Consider the following 17,527-nt stretch of genomic DNA (forward strand, 5'->3'; position numbering starts at 1 on the left):
TTTTTTTTAGCAACAAAAGGTTTAGATACAGTACTTGCACAGTTTCACACATTTCAGACCCATCTGTATCACTGGAGGACCACATTCTCCAGTTAGCCTGCTATTTAAGTGGAACATCTGTTAATGTTGAGGAGCTATGGAAAACCTCTTTCATGGAAAAGAAATTGATTAATGTTCATTCATGTTAATTGTGATTCATTTACCTCAGTTTGTTTTAATGAATCATAGAACTCTTTGGAGAAACATTTAAAAATTCTTAAATATTTTGTGGGGTTGCGGAGTTCATTTTTGTTCAGTGTTGAGAAATTACAGTTATTTTATAAACTAGGTTTTTTAAATACATTGAAAATACCTTGAATTATTTTTATCTTTGGATTCAAAGCAAGTTATTTTATTTTGTCAATAGTGATTTAATTTATATTCTCCAGCTGTTTGAAATAGCAGATTAAAAACGTGTTGAGAAGTAACAAATCATTCTTGATTCTTTATTCTTAGCATGTTTGAATTGCTTTTTGCTAACTAGGGTTTTAATATACTTTGAATAAGTCTATGAAAAACTTTGAAACATGAATTTTAAAACAGAGCTAGAAAAATGGTTATTTTGCATTTATAAGGTATCCCTTCTCTTAGCCTGATTCAATTGAACAGTTTAAAAGCGACATGAAAAGCATAATTTGAACGACAAACATAAATACTGGATTAGTACTATAGTGAGAAACGAGCTTTTTTTTTTTCTTCAGTCCCCAAAGCTCCAGAGATAGATCCAGTAGAGTGTTTGGTGGCTGACAATTCTGTAACAGTAGCTTGGAGGATGCCAGAAGAAGATAATAAGATTGATCATTTTATACTGGAATATAGGAAAACTAATTTTGATGGACTTCCACGTGTAAAGGATGAGCGATGCTGGGAGATAATTGATAATATTAAGGGTACTGAATATACACTATCAGGTAAGATGACTGCATTTCATGAATCTCATTCTCGGAAGATAGATGTAATTGTGAAAAATATTTTGAATTACATTAAAAGATGAAGTTATTAAGTTTCTTTAGCCAAGCTGACTTTTTACATATTTATTATGGAAATGAATTTCTCTTCAAATATCAAGAAAACCTTCATTTTAATTACTTCTGGATATTTGCAATCTGGTAAAACAGTGTATTTAAAACGAACATGAAAGGATGTTCTGGAAACTGTATTTCAGAGTGACATTTAATTTTTACCTTGGTTTTCTAACAATAAAAAAAGCTGGGCTTCCCTGGTGGCGCAGTGGTTGAGAGTCCGCCTGCCGATGCAGGGGACACAGGTTCGTGCCCAGATGTATACACTACCCCGCATTTCAGTGATACTGTAAAGACTTGCCTTTACCCTTTTTTGATAACCTTCACGATAATACTTAAAGTTAAGCTGTGACTTGGTATTAGAAATTTGTGTGTTGGCCTTTTGATAGTCTTTAAAAACATATCTGCATGTATAGGGGACTTTGGGTATTTGAAATGGCCAAATGTTGCCTGAGTTGTTCAATATTGGTTTTATGTGAGCAGTAACATTAGTGGCGTTACCATTACTGAGCACTTACCATTTGTCAGGAGCTGGGCTGAAGTGTATTACACAGTACATCTCATTTAATCAGTACAATACATCTCATTTAGTCTTTACGGTGAAGAGGTTGGTTTTCTCTTTTCTATTTTAACAGATACAAAACTGTGGCTCCGTCAAGTTGTTGAAGGTCCCATAGCTAGTAATTTTTGGATTGAGCTTTTAATCTAGACCTGACTGACTTCAAAGTTTAGCCCTTAATCCTTATGCTTCACTTTCTCTTCAAATTCATTTTTCACATATGAAACAATGTGTCATAAATATAAAAAATCTATAGTGTCTACTTTGCAGAAATTGAATATGTTATTTTAAACTGTAGTGTGTCTCCATGAATGAAACCTTACTTATGAGGCTTGAGAGTATCTTTTTATTGCTAGGTTTAAAAAGCCCAGTGATAAACTGTATAATTTATTTTGAAGAAAATAATAGATAAATCATGATTTCTCTTATTTCAGGCATTATTACCCTTTTAACGTAAATTTGTACCCTTCCTGAGTAAAAAGATAGTTCCAGGGAGGGAAAAATGTCTGTTTGAAGGTTCATACTCATACTTTTGGAGTAGATTCCTTTACTTTTCATATCTGAAAGCCATTTTTCATTTTTTCAGGCCTAAAGTTTGATTCAAAGTATATGAACTTCAGAGTGCGGGCTTGTAACAGGGCTGTGGCCGGAGAGTATTCTGATCCAGTGACTCTAGAGACCAAAGGTAAGTTCAGTAGCTACTTGTACAGCATGAAACAGAACTTGACATCAGTAATTATTCCAGACTTCGTGACAGGAAACATTTCATGTATAGTTGCCTTCCTTTCCCACCTTGATTCCCCCCAGCTTACCCCCCTCTCCCCGCAAAGGAATTTTCAGCAGGAGGAATTTTAAGATGGGAAAATTAGGACTACAGTAGTGGCTTTCATTAGTTTTTCTTTTACCATGGTATTCAGATGGGTAAAATAGACTGATGATGATGTTATGTTCTCTCATGCATACTTACTTTACAAATTTCAGTCTAGTATAAATATATTCGCATGATTGAAGTTTGCCCAGAGTTTTCCCAGAGAATGGATTGTGACTCAATAATGGGAAAGTACATATTCAGTTTAGTTCAGGTTCTTTTTGTTTTCTAAAATCTTATTGTAGAAATTAACATTTATATAGTTTATTAATGTTTACAAAGCTCACAAGTCTTCATTTGATCATTGAAACCATCTTGAGAGATCAGTAGAATAGATATTATTGATATCCATTTTGCAGGTGAAGAAAGTGAAGTTAAAGTCTGTTCCTAGAACTAGCTTGGAAAGTTGTGAATAAGAACTGATTTACAAGTTCTGTGCCAGACCTTATTGTGGGCCTGGAATGTAAGTGCTTCTAGTCTCTGAGAACAGTTTGGATTTATTGTAGAATAGCATATTTAAACACAGAAGATTCTTCAGGTATTTACTAATTTGAAGGCCACAATGCTAGAGGTCTTTCTAGTCATGAGGTGATAATTGACTCAGTTTACTTCCAGAATCAGATTCTACACATTGTTGTTAGATAGTTGGGCCTTAGAGTGTTCCACTGACCTCTAGTTCATATAGCATTTAAATAGGGTTTGAATGCCAGAAGTTTGATATGATTTGGAGGCTGATATAAAAATATCATATTACAATAAAACAAGATATGAGGTTCATAAGTTATTGACAAGACAAACTCATAATATGTTTGCATCAGAAAGATTAAAAGAAACAAAACTAAGTCGAAGTAACTTAGATTAGCAAATGTTTTTATTTGAGAACTACAGATAACTTAGCCAAGAAATGCAATTACTTAGAAAATTACTTGTTAACAAACTGAGATGATACTGTTGTTTCTTCAGAGATTTTTACCATTTCACAAATAGTCATATTTACAGGCAGATAATCCTTCCTACATAACTTGAACTGATTTTAGCCCTTGTCAGGTAAAATTGCATTATTATTAATATCCTCCCTCAAGAATATTATATGTTTTTTATTTCTTTTGTACCTTCTCATTTACTTTTTATGTTTAGTTACCAAACTTGGGCCTAAATGTGGTGAATTGTACATTTCCATTCAAATTCCATAGATTCAGGAAAATGAATAACTGGCTTGTAGCTTCCTTGGAGCTGGGCTGTCTGCTCCTGTTAGCAATGTCTAGATTTTACCAGTCAAATTCTTGGTCTTAGGGTTTGTAGGGAAAGACTAAGTTGATTCTAGTCCTTTTGAGCAGTTCTCTCTGCGGGGTAAACCCCCTGGGGTTGAGTTAGACTGATACTAAACGCTGCGGCCCACTGAATCTTCTGGGACCTTCTGGGAGACTCAGAGTAAAATTATCTCTCAAGAAACTATGGGTCACAGGTTTTCTAGGGTTATTCCATACCACTGGAGTGGCCACTAATGACAACAGGAACTCCAGAGAAAAGTCAGATTTTTTAAATGCTGTGTTAAATAGTTGTTTACTAATTTTTTGACTTGTTGCAGCCCTTTTTGACCAACCAGTAGAAATAAGTATATGAGCAAAGAACTGGAGGGAAAGGGAGGGAGATGGAGATTTAATAGTTGAGGCCTACCAAAACTTCATATCCTGCCACTTGTGGTGCTTGGTGTGGAAAATAGTGAACATTGTTAATATCTGTCTCTCCAGTTGTATGTAACTCTATTTCTTCTGTTATTGGAATTGTCAAAAGTGATGAATAATATTTCTTATGACCAGAATTTTTAAAGTACATTATCCCTTACTTCCTTGTAAAGGTAAATGATGTGGTATTAATCACCAATTACTTTCTAGCCTCAAATGTTAGTGTCTATGATATAATTTTACAGTGCCTAGAAAGCAGCCACCAACACAAACTAAACACATGAAACGTATCTGTGTCTGTGTTCTAATTTTTTTGGTACTTTGTTTTCACACTTTTAAAGATGTGGAAACTAATATCTGGCTATATTACAGGGCTTATATGAGAGACAGGACTAAAATTTGAGACCTCACTTTTGAGGCCAGTCTTTTATTTGCTTTTAAACTGCATGGTATTAACCCTCTAACCTTAGAGAGCCTCTATGATTTAGTTGAGGCCTCATAAAGGGACAGTGTCCAAAAAAGAAGAGATAAAAGGTTGCACCCCTGGGACTGGAACCCATGTTTTACTGTTTGGGTGCTGTGGTATTTGATAAATTTGGTCTCAAGCGGCTTGGGGGTGATACCTGTTTTTGCTACCCTTGACTCTACTCATCTCTCCATCATCAAACACAGGGAATAGCTTTAGGATTTGTTTCTTCCCTTAGGATTTTAACAGGCAACTGGGAGTGATGGCACCTTAGAGTTATATCCAATTTTTCTTTCTCTCAAAAATGCAGATGTCCTCACATATATTAACTAATAACTAATATAGAGGTTAACCCTGTTTTCTTAAGGCAGTTCATTTCTTGGTAATACAGGGTCTCAGTTTTGCTTAATCCTAACTTTTTAATAACCCACCTGTTGAGGAATTCTGTTTCCATTTTTACTGAAAAGCTGCATTATTTCGTCTTTCAGTAAGCTCTTATCTGTTTATGTGCAGATTTTGAAAGCTGTTAACTTTTTTGCATATAGTATGACATTTTCTAAAAGTGGTTATGGTCAGTAGATTTGTATTTAGAATATTTAAAATACACTGAGCAATGGGTCAGATGCATAGGTAAAATTAAAGTGCTCTTTACGAAACAGTAGAGTATAAAAGGATTCTTGATTCACTAGGTAAGCACTAGGTTCTCTATATGAATATTTTGTTGTTTGATGATGTATATTTCACAGATACACTGAAACCTTAGCTAAATCACGTATTATCCTTAAGTGAAATGGGGTATTGTAAAGGAATATTTCTTCACTGAGTACTTACCAGAAATTTCAATTTTTGGAGGGAAGTATAACTAATAAGCAGATTTATTGGTAACTATGTAGTAGATAATACCTTGTCTAAGACCCAGTTAGGGTCTTAGGATATTAAATAGGAAGAACTGTGCATTACTCAGCTGTGAATCAGTACATTTCAATGATTAACCCTCAGTATCCAAGGGAGAAGGTAATGCTGTGATACACTGATTTCCTAAATTAGCAGTTCTGAGTAAGTCTTGGGAATAGTACAGATAGTTCCCCTGATACCAAATAATTTGAAAAGCATAGTTTTGTTTTGGATTTTTAAAATTTGATTTCATTTAAGTAGCCCCTCTCCCCAGTCTGTTCTTTGCCATGTATGTCATCTTTAGCTCTATCAGCTGGGTTAGTTCCCTTGCTTCTGCCATCATGGCCTGTTTCTCTGTGCTTGCCTTATTTTGAAACCACTAAGAGCTTAAATATGAAATTATTAAGTGTTAGGGCATAAGAGAAAATGTGTGTGTGCCAGGCTCTATAATTTTTTACACCACATCACTTTCTCCTCATCCTTAATTCTACCAGTTCTTCTTCCTATTTAGTCATAACAATCAGCTGATGCTCTAATAATAGGAAATTGAGGCTATTGATTCCAGCAGAAGGAATAGCAGAAAGACCAGTGGCCATGAAAGTACGTTGTATTTGGTTGGAGTACAGGATAGATATATAGAGGAGAATAATGGGAAATAGAGTAGGAATTTGTAGATTATGGCTTTATCGTTGTAGACTTTAAATTTTAGGGTTAGGAATTGGAACTTTATTCTCTATATACAGTGTTAAATCCATTGAGTAGGAAAACAATGTGATGATGGTTATGCTTCAGAAACTAGAGATATGCTACATTTTTAAAAATTGAAATATTGTTTTGGTTAGCACTTAACTTCAGTTTGGATAACTCATCCTCCCATTTGAACCTGAGAGTTGAAGATACCTGTGTAGAGTGGGATCCTACTGGAGGAAAAGGTCAAGAAAGCAAAATTAAAGGAAAAGAGAACAAGGGCAGGTAAGCTAGTTTATTAAATCTGTTATCTGAATAAAATGCTTGTACATTGATTCTTACTTGGCAATAACTTAAAATGAAATTCTTGGGAAGGGTAAGCTGGGACGAAGTGAGAGAGTGGCATGGACATATATACACTACCAAATGTAAAATAGATAGCTAGTGGGAAGCAGCCGCATAGCACAGGGAGATCAGCTCGGTGCTTTGTGACCACCTAGAGGGGTGGGATAGGGAGGGTGGGAGGGAGACGCAATAGGGAGGAGATATGGGGATAGATGTATATGTATAGCTGATTCACTTTGTTATACAGCAGAAACTAACACACCATTTTAAAGCAATTATACTCCAATAAAGATGTTAAAAAAATTCTTATTAGTAACACCAAAGTGAAGCATATAATATTATCAGTACTTGAATTTGTCATTAACATTTTTCATTACTTTTTTTTAAGTTTCTTTCCTAATCCTCTTCTTACACCTTTTATTTCAGTATTCCATTACTTTAAAGTTATATCTACAGCACTTTGAACTGCTTAGAGAGAAATCCCTAGCAATAGTTCCTGAATTTTAGACTTATAGATCACCTGTCTTACCCGAAGGTCTGCAGTGAATGACAGCTATTACCATGTACAGTCCCAGTGTCTGGCCCCTGATCAGCAGCCTTATGAACAAAGAGGCAGGCTTGGGACCTTTTATTATTGTAGGACTTATTTAGATAGTCTCAAAGTATGGGGGCCTCTTTAAATAGAGATAAAGTTTGCTCAAACTAAAATAAGGTAATCACTGTGAGTTAAACAGTGAATCAAAAGAAATTCCTCAGCAGGCTTTTGATCTAATTTTACTATAAACTGTTAAATTTAAGTTGTAAAGCAGTCTCTTAACAGTTGCCTATTTTTATCTGACAGTGCCCATGTTACTTCACTGAAGAAACATACAAGGTGATGATCTATGTCTGTATAGTTCTAGGACTTAGTATATCTAGCTTGGCTGAATAACTTTTATTTTTCTTTAACCAATAAGCAGAAGCCATTGCAGCAGCATTCATAAGCTAAAATATTGGTCTGTGTAGACTGTCTGTATTGGTGGCTTATGTTTTGAATTTACAGCATTATAATGTGCTGTATATTATTTGGATTATGTTGTATACGATAACAAAATAAGCTCTGCTTTAAAGTCTTTCTTGAATTATTTTCCTTTATCTGATTTTTTTCTGCATTTACTTATACTTGGCACCTTTCTTGTGCTGTATTCAATATATCTAACATTACAGCTTTGCATTTATATATATTTGACATGAGGTAGGTTTGAAGTGTCCTATGTTTTATAATAATCATGCAGTTTCAGAAGCATCAAGGATAAAAAATAAAGGTCATTACTGAAGTTATTAGGACAGTGCCAGAAAGATGAATCACTTCAAATTGCACAAGTAATAATGTGCTAATTTGAAGATACTGCCTATCTTTCCCAGAAACCAGAATGTGTTCTCTTTTCAAAATTATCTTTTCTTTTTTCTAGTTTATTTGCTTATTATTGGTGAAAGTGATTTCATAGTTAGTGTATTATAAATTGTAAAGTGCTGCTGGATTTAATAGAATCAGTGACATTTCATTTGGTCATTTGGAGATTTTTAGGATACTTATGTGTAGAATTTCATCATGTTATTTCTCTTTCTCTCTTCCCTCCTTTTAAGAGTATTTTATTATGTAGGCTACTTCTGGAATGTTATATACATTTATTCTTTCCATAAATATTTGTTCACTGCAGGATGTCAGCTGGATATTTTGGAGTTTATAGGGGTAAACACTGTCCCTGCCTTCAAGGAATTTGCCCTAACTTATGTAGATGAGATATATCTCTATATATAAATAACAATAATACAAGATAGAGATGATGTGTAATAGTATGTGTGAATCAGGGAGTTTAGAGGAAGAAAGATTTCCTGAGCTGCCGCACGTTGAAGTGGTCAGTTAGGACAATAAGCCAAACTGAAAGTAACAATCAAGACTTCGTGCACTTACTGTGATAGTATAAGCTAGAGGCCACAAAGGAAAGGGTGTTAGCTCCCCCCAGGGTTCCACTTTTCACAACAGAATGGCTCAGGGTGAGGGTTAGGTAAATGAGAGCAGATGGCAGATGGTGAGTATCTGAGGTCATCTCACTGCCCAGGAAGGCCCCAACAAAAGGCTTCTCCTATTGTTTTATGGACCTGAGGCCAAGGAAATGAGAGAGGGGGAAAGGTTAGGAGTAGAAAAGTATTGAGACAGAGTGGAGAAAAGTGTCTTCAGACTGCTCCCTGACCCCTGCCCTTTTTAAGGAGGTCTCTGAAGAGGCAGCTGGAAAGGGTCTCAGCTGGGGGCCCCCTGCTGTAAGGGGGCCTCTGAATACAGGCACCCAATCTAGGAATGCAGACATTCATATGAGCTTGGGGTTGCAGGGGGTATTGCAACTGCTTCTAGAAACCCCAGTGAACTAGCTCTGTACCAAGTCTGGGGTAGAGAAGGCAAGCATTTATAATTGCTTCTTGTTGGGCCTGAAAGATCATACATAGGATTTTGGCCTGGAGCTGGACTCTTCAGAAAAGTTATTTAGCCTGGTAGGATCTGGGAAGCCTTCATTAGTGAAATGGTATTTAGGTTGGTTCTCAAATAAGTGGAAGAATGTGTAGCGTTTGGACTTGCAGTGAGAGAAGGTGCAAGGAAAGGAAAAGGCACTGAAGCAGATTGCCTGAGTTTAAGGGACACTTGAGTGACTATATTTAGCTGGATAGTGCTCTGCAGAGGTGAGAAGGCTGGAAAAGCAGAGTGGGCCCAAATCAAGAAGAACCTGAAAAGCCAAGCTAAGGCATTTGTAGGCAGTAAGAAAGTGCTTGAAGATTTTAAAGTAGGAGAATCAGTTAGGTTTATCTCTTAACAGTGAACAAATGAATTGGGTAGCAGAGAGATCATCTGGGAAGCTGGTAAAACAATCCAGAGTAGAGGTAACAAAGAGGCTTAATTCAGATAGTTGAGTGACTGAGGTGTCTTTAAAGGATGGGATCATGTTTGCTTTAAGACAGGGGGTCCCCAAGCCCCGGGCCTGGCCGTGACCCATAACGGTCGTCTTGGGGGGGGGTGCACAGCAGGAGGTAAGCGGCAGGTGAACAAGCGAAGCTTCATCTGCCGCTCCCCATCGCTCCCCATCGCTCGCCTTGCCACCTGAACCATCCCTCCCCCGGTCCATGGAAAAATTGTCTTCCACGAAACCGGTCCCTGATTCCAGAAAGGTTGGGGACCACTGCTTTAAAACAATAACAGCTCTTGTACTTCTTGCAAAAATGTACTTAGGGTTGGAAGTCTAGAATGCTGCAAAGGAAGACATCTCCTTATTTAATTTTTCTCTGAAATTTAAGCTGCCATTCTTAGCAGTTATATCTGTTTTTCTTTTTGCCATGCTTTCCCTTTATTTCTTTACTACTGGTAAGTTATAAATTTTTTTTGTTTTATGAATGCAGTGATTTGATATAATTGAAATCTTATTTTTTTAAACATCTTTGGGATTTGATCTATTTTGAGTTTTGGGGAGTTAGTGAGAGGCCTTAATGCTGTCCAGTTTACCGTATCATATAATTTGATAAAGGGAGGGCAGGTTGCATCTTGTCCATTTTAGTAGAAGAAGTGCTTTATAATACTTGATATTATCCTGTGCCTGGATTTGGGTAATTGCTGTTTTTAAGAAGAAAAGATACAGAACAAAAACACTGGGTCGGCCAAAAATTTCTTTCAGTGTTTAAGTAAAAATAAAATACCTATTTTTCATTTTCGCCCAGAACTTTATTGAACAGTGTATTCATCATTTTGTTCCACTGCCTTCGGCCATTTTCCAGGAAATGTCATAATTCCATCTTCCCAAAACGTTTTATCTTTTTGAGCAGAGAACTGTTCCAGGTGCCTTTTGCAGTCTTCCAAGGAATTGACATTTTTTCCATTAAGAGAACTTTGTAAAGACCGAAATAAATGGAAATCCAAAGGTGCAGTGTCTGGTGAATACGGTGGTTGAATCAGAACTTCCCAGCCAAGCTGTAGCAGGTTTTGCCTGGTCATCAAAGAAACATGTAGTCTTGCGTTATACTTTTGGAAGATTATGCGTTTTCTGTTGACAAATTCTGGACGCTTTTCATCGAGTGCTGCTTTCAGTTGGTCTAACTGGGAGCAGTACTTGTTGGAATTAATTGTTTGGTTTTCTGGAAGGAGCTCATCATAGAGAACTCCCTTCCAATCCCACCATATACACAACATCACCCTCTTTGGATGAAGACTGGCCTGTGGTGTGGTTGGTGGTGGTTCATTTCACTTGCCCCATGATCTCTTCCCTTCCACAATATTGAACAGTATCCACTTTTAATTGCCTGTCACAATTTGTTTTAAAAACGAAGCATTATCATTATGTTTCGGTAGAGAATCGCACGCAGAAATATGGTCAAGAAGGTTTTTTTCACTTATGTGGAACCCAAACATCAAAGCGATTAACGTAACCGAGCTCATGCAAATGATTTTCAGTGCTTGATTTGGATATTTTGAGTAGGTCGGCTATCTCCCATGTCGTTGATTGTTCTCAATTAATGTCTCGATTTGATTGCTATCAACTTCAACTGGCCTACCCAACCGTGGTATGTTATCCAGTGAGAAATCTCTAGCACGAAACTTTGCAAACGACTTTTGACACGTTTGATCAGTCACAGCACCTTCTCCATACACCGCACAAATCTTTTTTTGCATTTCAGTTGCGTTTTTATCTTTCTTGAAATAATAAGGCATAATATGCTGAAAATGTTGCTTTTTTTCTTCCATCTTCAGTATTAAAATGACTACACAAAAATTCACCGATTTTGATGTTTTTTTTTAAATGCACACTGATATGATAGCTGTCACAATATAGTCTAACAAAACTGTTTCGAATGAAGTTAAAGACAACTAAGCGCTAGTAGAGCCATCTTATGGAAAAAAGCTGCACGAACCTTTTGGCCAACCCAATACCTACTGCTTATAAAAAAGGTTATTTAGTTTTGATTCTAATAAGTCTTAAAAAGAAAAATAGCAATTACCCAAATCCATGCACAGGATAATAACGTATTATAAAGCATTTCTCCTACCAAAGTAAGTCTTGCTTTTCATCTAAATTTAACTGCAAGAAATGTAAGCTATAATCCATTATCTTTCTTGAGTTCTTTTTTTTCCCCTTGAGTTCTTTTTTTCCCTTTTTGTATTGTCTCATATTTCAACTGTATGTTCTTTGTACAAGCCTTGCTCAGTCTGCATGGTATTAGTGTTTTTAGCATGCTTTATGTTGATGACTTCTTACATTTAAGTGTTATAATTGACAAATCTGTTTAATAATAAATAATTCAAATAAAATTAAATGTTGCTATTTGTGCAGCGTGATTAGAAATCTTTAGAAAGATTTATTTATTGATTTGTAATTTTAGTTTGTGAAACATGTGCAACATAGAATATTTGTTTTTCTTTTTGTTCCTGTTTATCTAGAAGTGGTACACCATCCCCTAAACGGACATCCATAGGCTCCAGGCCACCAGCAGTAAGAGGCAGCAGAGACCGTTTTACTGGGGAATCATATACAGTGCTGGGTAGGATAAACATAATAGTTCTTCATTATCTCAGATTAAAGGCATCGTAGTCACATTGGTGGACTTTACACTCAGTGGTGGAGTGGCTGCCTGTGTATTGAATGAATTGTTGCCAAAGTTTCTCCCTCTTGAAGCTTAATTACTTTGGTGGGTTTTCAAATTGTCTTTTTATTGATATGTTTTAAATTCTGCTTCAGTTTACATAGTGCTCCACATTTATAACTCTTGAGAGGATAGTAATGAAGAAAAGTTCTGAAGCGTTTTATATTCAGAAAAGTTAGCAGTAAATGTACAAGTCATTATAGCAGATACTCTGCATTTAGTGTCTGTGTGTTAGCATGATTTTTCTCCTGAATCAGATTTTTTGTGCCATTTTGTGGGACAAGATATAGGTAAAACTCTGTGACTCATAGGGAAGAGGTAAGAGTCAAATTTACCTTCTGATCTTTTGTAGGAGACACTGCTATTGAAAGTGGACAACATTACTGGGAGGTCAAGGCCCAGAAGGATTGTAAATCCTACAGCGTGGGAGTAGCATACAAGACTTTGGGGAAATTTGACCAATTAGGAAAGACAAACACTAGTTGGTGTATCCATGTCAACAACTGGCTACAAAACACATTTGCGGCAAAGCATAATAATAAAGTCAAAGCCTTGGATGTTACAGTTCCTGAAAGAATAGGTGTATTTTGTGATTTTGATGGGGGTAAGTTTACTGATTTTCTCCTAAGTTATTTCATCATCGTTGCTTGTATTTCAGTACTTTTCGTTAGTAATCATCTCTACAGAATTTCCATTAGTATTGTGGTAAGGGTATTTTGACCTTCTAGGATTTGATCACAAACATAATTTCAGCTCTGTAATTGACTGAAAGGGCACGCGATGTCTGCTTGCAGGCCTGCAAAAGCACTCATCTATAATATACTAAGTAAGTTTGAAAAAGAGATTTTGCTAATTTTAGTCTTGAGCCTTAAAATTTCTTATGCCCGTTTTAATTCCTCCTTTACCTTGTTTTATTACTTGTTAAGAGTGGTAGAGTCAGATTTTTTGAGTTGGAATAGACCTTAGAAATTACCCAATCCATTTGCCACATAGTATAAAATCCTTATTACATTGTATCTGCATGTAGTTGCCAACTCCTATGCTGGAACTTTTCTGTGTGAAGCTAATTGTCTTAGAAGGCAGCCTGTTTCGCTGTAGGATAACACTTGGTTAGAAGGTTTTTCTTAATCAACTCACTTTGTCTTCTCAGTAACTTCTGAGACTGTTGCTCTTAAATTTTGACGTCTGAAGAAACACAGAATTATGTTCCCTAATTCATACTTACATTACAGTAAGTCCCCTACATATGAACCTTCAAGTTGTGAACTCTCAAAGATGTGAATGTGCGTTCGCGTGTCCAATCATGTAAGTTAGTTCAAGAGTCTAGTGTACATTGTCACGTGTATACGTCCTCTATAAGTGGTTGTGCTTTTGTGTACTCTACAGTACTGTATAGGGTACAGTAGTACAGTACCTTTATTTCAAGCCCAGGATGTCAGGAAGCAAGCCTAAAAGCAGCAGTGATGTAGCTGGTACTACTAAGAAGAGCCAAGCGATAAGGATGGAAACAAAAGTGAAAATAATTGAGAGAGTGGAGCAAGGTGAAAAGATGGTAGACATCGCTCATTCTTACAACGCGACTTGTTCAACCATCAGCGCAGTTCTAAAGAACAAGGACAAGATCGGACACACGAAGTCTGCTGTGCCGAAGATGTCAACAGTAGTATTGAAGAAGCGTGGAAAAGTGATGGAGGAGATGGAGAAACTTCTCAGTGTGTGGATGCAGGATCAGCATCAGTGCTGAGTCCTGCTCAGCTTAATGCTGATTCAAGAGAAAGCTAAAAGCCTTTATGAAGACTTGAAGAAGAAACGTGGCGAAGAATCAGAGGGCACACCTTTTAATGCCAGCCATGGCTGGTTTCATCGGTTCAAGGCTAGAGCCAACCTTCAAAACCTAGAAGTAGGTGGCGAGGCAGCAAGTGCAGATATGGTAGCTGCTCGGGAATTTCCTGAAACGCTTCGAGAAATTATTGATGAAGGCACATATTTATCCAAGCAGGTGTTTAATGTGGATGAGACAGAACTGTACTGGAAGAGGATGCCAGACTGAAGTTACATCAGTAAGGAGGAAAAGCTGATGTCAGGCTATAAAGCAGCAAAGTATAGGCTAACTCTGTTGTTTGGTGGCAATGCTTCCGGCAATATGCAGCTGAAGCCTCTCTTAGTTTATCATTCAGAGAACCCAACAATCCTTAAACACATAGCCAAAGGCTCTCTTCCTGTTGTGTGGAAGAGTAATAACCCCAAGCCTGAGTTACACAGGCCATTTTCCAGGACTGGTTTTTCTAGCACCTTATCCCGGAGGTAGAGAAATATTGCTTGGCAAAGGACATCCCATTCAACATTCTTTTGCTACTCCGGGCCACCCCCCATTCACGGATGATTTTCATCCCAACCTCAAAGTAGTGCATCTGTCACCAAATACTATGTTGCTCATCCAACCTAGGGACCAGGGAGTTATACCAACTTTTAAGAAATATTATTTACATCACACTTTTCATCAGGCAGTAAAGGCAAGTGACGGATCAGAAACAACCTTGCAGCAATTTTGGAAGGACTGTAACATCTACAAGGTCATAAAAAATATGGGCTTTGCTTGGCGTGAGGTTATGGCCATCACCATGAATGAGGTTTGGAAGAACCTTTGCCCACAGTTTGTTCATGATTTTCGTGGATTTGAGAAGGTGGATGAGGAGTCCAAAGAGGTCTTCAGCAACTTAGTGACCCTCAGCGAGTAGCTGGTGCTAGATCTGCAAGAGGACGACTTCAATGTACTCCTTGCTGTGCAACACAAGAAGCTTACTAATGAAGACTTGATTGAACTGGAGGCCCAGAGAAAGGACGACGAGAAAAGAGGAAGAACAGGTAACTGAAGAACTGAAGAGATTCATGACGCAGGAAATGGCAAGGGGATTTTCTTTATTTGAGGAGGCACTGTTAGTTTTTGAGGCACAGGACCGGAACGTAGAACGGTATACAAAGGTTGCAGCAGAATTCAGAATGCAATCCAGTGCTACCGTGTCATCTATAATGAGAAAAAAAGAGCTACTTCCCAGACATCACTGGATCGTTTTTTCAAGAGGGTGGATAGAATTAAATCAAGCAAGGAACCAGGACCTCTGCCATCAACGTCAGCCCTGAGTGGAATTGCGGCTTGCCCTCCGTCTCCTGTTGCTGACGATCCTTCAGCTCTGTCATCTCCCACCTCCTCTCCCTCTTCCAGTCAGTAACACTTCTTGCCTGTTCACTTGATGCCAGCCCCTGTATGCCAGCTGTTGTACTGTACAACTGTACTTTTCAAGGTACTGTACTGTAAGATTTTAAATGTTTTCTTTACTTTTGTGTTTGTTTTTTATGTATTATTTGTGTGAAAAGTATTATAAACCTGTTACAGTACAGTATTATATAGCCAATTGTGCTAGTTTGGTACCTAGGCTAATTTTGTTGGACTTAGGAACAAATTGGACTTACGAACACGCTCTCAGAATGGAACTCATTCATATGTAAGGGACTTACTGTATAATCCTTATTTGTTTAAAAACTACTAACATTGCTTCTCTTGCCCTGTTTTTCCAGACTGTACATTCCCTATACCATTAGCTGTTCCTTTTATAATTTAATTTTTCCAAACCCTTATTATCTCCTGTGGTTGTATGCTACGTCTATATATTTTAAAGGTTGGTTCTCAAAGTCGAACACACAACTTCTGACCTTCATAGGTTAGTGATTTGGCCGCATAATTTCTAGTAATATGACTTACCAGCACTGTAGATCAATATTGAGCTTGTAGCCACCTAATCCACTAGATCTTTTTCCATGCAGTTCTGTCAGATTATCTTTTTTTCTCTGATATTGTCAGTGTAGGGGTGTTTTTTTGTTGTTTATAACTCAAATGAAGAATATTATATTTGTCCTTAAGTTTCATCTTAATAGATTTGGCCAATCTTTCCCTCCTGTTAAGATCATCTAAAAATTAACTTGGTGGGGTTATTTTTTGCAAAATTTCTTTAGGCTTTTTGAGTTAGGTATTTGATAAGTATCTTCTCTACTGTCATCTAAATATTTATAAAACTTTTGAAGATGAGGTACTGTTGAACTAGGGAACAAAAGTAATTCCCTAAATGCTTCTCTCCAAGTTGACACTTAGAGCTAATAAAACGAAGTTTTACCATTTTAGTTAACATTGTGTCCAGATGATTCCATGAGGCATCAACCTGGTTACTCAAACAAAAAAGTAAACAAATTGATTTTGGTTTGATTTATTTTTAGTGATAGTGATGACATGTCAGTTTTGCTGCATCTTTTTTATTTACTCCTTTGAATCAGATAAATATTTTCCTCAGGATAACTAGTAAATTTATTGGCGCACATTTTTTTTTCTTTTTCAACTACCAAGATAGCGTTTGCTTATCTTCTCTTTTCCCATACTTGGTGGTTCCTTAAAGATAGTAGTAAGAAGTATAATTGTTAACCTAGAGCATAGGGTATAGGAAGAAATTGTAATGTAGGATGGGATCAGATTCTGAGGGCCTTGAAAAATAATAATAGGCTAATCTTTTTTTTAGTAGTTGGTGGGGGGGCTTCTGTTCATTTTAGAAAACTGTAGTCATATGATTGTAATATAGTTTTAGAAATATTAGACAGTAAATGGTTAAATGTAGAAGAGACTGCAAACATTGATAGGGGAAGACTTTTCAAGGAGGTGGTCTTTATATAGACAGGACCATGTCTGTTTTGTTAAGTATTATGTCCTTATTGCCGGACAAGTGCTTCACATAGTGAGCCCTTAATAAGTATTTGTTGAGTGATTAGTGGTAAGAGGGATCTGAGCAGTGAGGAATCAAGAAGAATGAATTTGATGGTGTGAAAGTAGAATTCATAGGACTTGATAACTAAATATGGATTGGAAGAACTGAAGATGACTGAGGTTTCATCCAGTGTGATCAACAGGGTGATAGTATCATCAACAGGATAGGGAGCATAGAGTCCTGGGGAAAGATGAGATGCCAGCAGGACAGCCATGTGGCATTATTTAGCTGAAGCTAAATATTAGAAATGGCATCACGAATGGCCAGTGAATATTGCACAGAACAGTTAAGCATTATTGCTCTGCTGTGTACTAACTTTGTGACCATATATAGGTTGCTTGATATTTTGAGGTAATGTGTATAAATCACCCAGTTATTTAATAGTAGGCATAAATGTTAGTTTCTTTTCTCTTCTTCTCTGTTTAGTGGCAGCAGTGGGAGCATTGTAGAGAGAAAGAGCCTGGACAAGCATCTACACTTATTTTTTTTTAATTAA

The 17,527-nt window shown here is 36.9% G+C and overlaps 1 protein-coding gene across 2 annotated transcripts in view; it reads left to right on the forward strand.

Moving 5' to 3' along the window:
- Positions 1-17,527, forward strand: part of FSD1L (fibronectin type III and SPRY domain containing 1 like) — a 65,280-nt gene that overhangs the window by 35,599 nt on the left and 12,154 nt on the right. The window contains exons 7-12 of one of the 2 annotated variants that reach the window (XM_024753665.1): positions 741-950; positions 2,207-2,305; positions 6,376-6,505; positions 7,407-7,439; positions 12,021-12,121; positions 12,576-12,827. In XM_024753665.1, coding sequence (XP_024609433.1) covers positions 741-950; positions 2,207-2,305; positions 6,376-6,505; positions 7,407-7,439; positions 12,021-12,121; positions 12,576-12,827 — 825 coding nt within the window. The remainder of the gene's footprint in view (positions 1-740; positions 951-2,206; positions 2,306-6,375; positions 6,506-7,406; positions 7,440-12,020; positions 12,122-12,575; positions 12,828-17,527) is intronic. The other variant, XM_024753666.1, reaches the window with a different exon arrangement.

The sequence above is a fragment of the Neophocaena asiaeorientalis genome, unplaced genomic scaffold (genome assembly GCF_003031525.2).
Source record: "Neophocaena asiaeorientalis asiaeorientalis breed wild unplaced genomic scaffold, Neophocaena_asiaeorientalis_V1.1 scaffold342, whole genome shotgun sequence".
Lineage (NCBI taxonomy): Eukaryota > Metazoa > Chordata > Mammalia > Artiodactyla > Phocoenidae > Neophocaena > Neophocaena asiaeorientalis.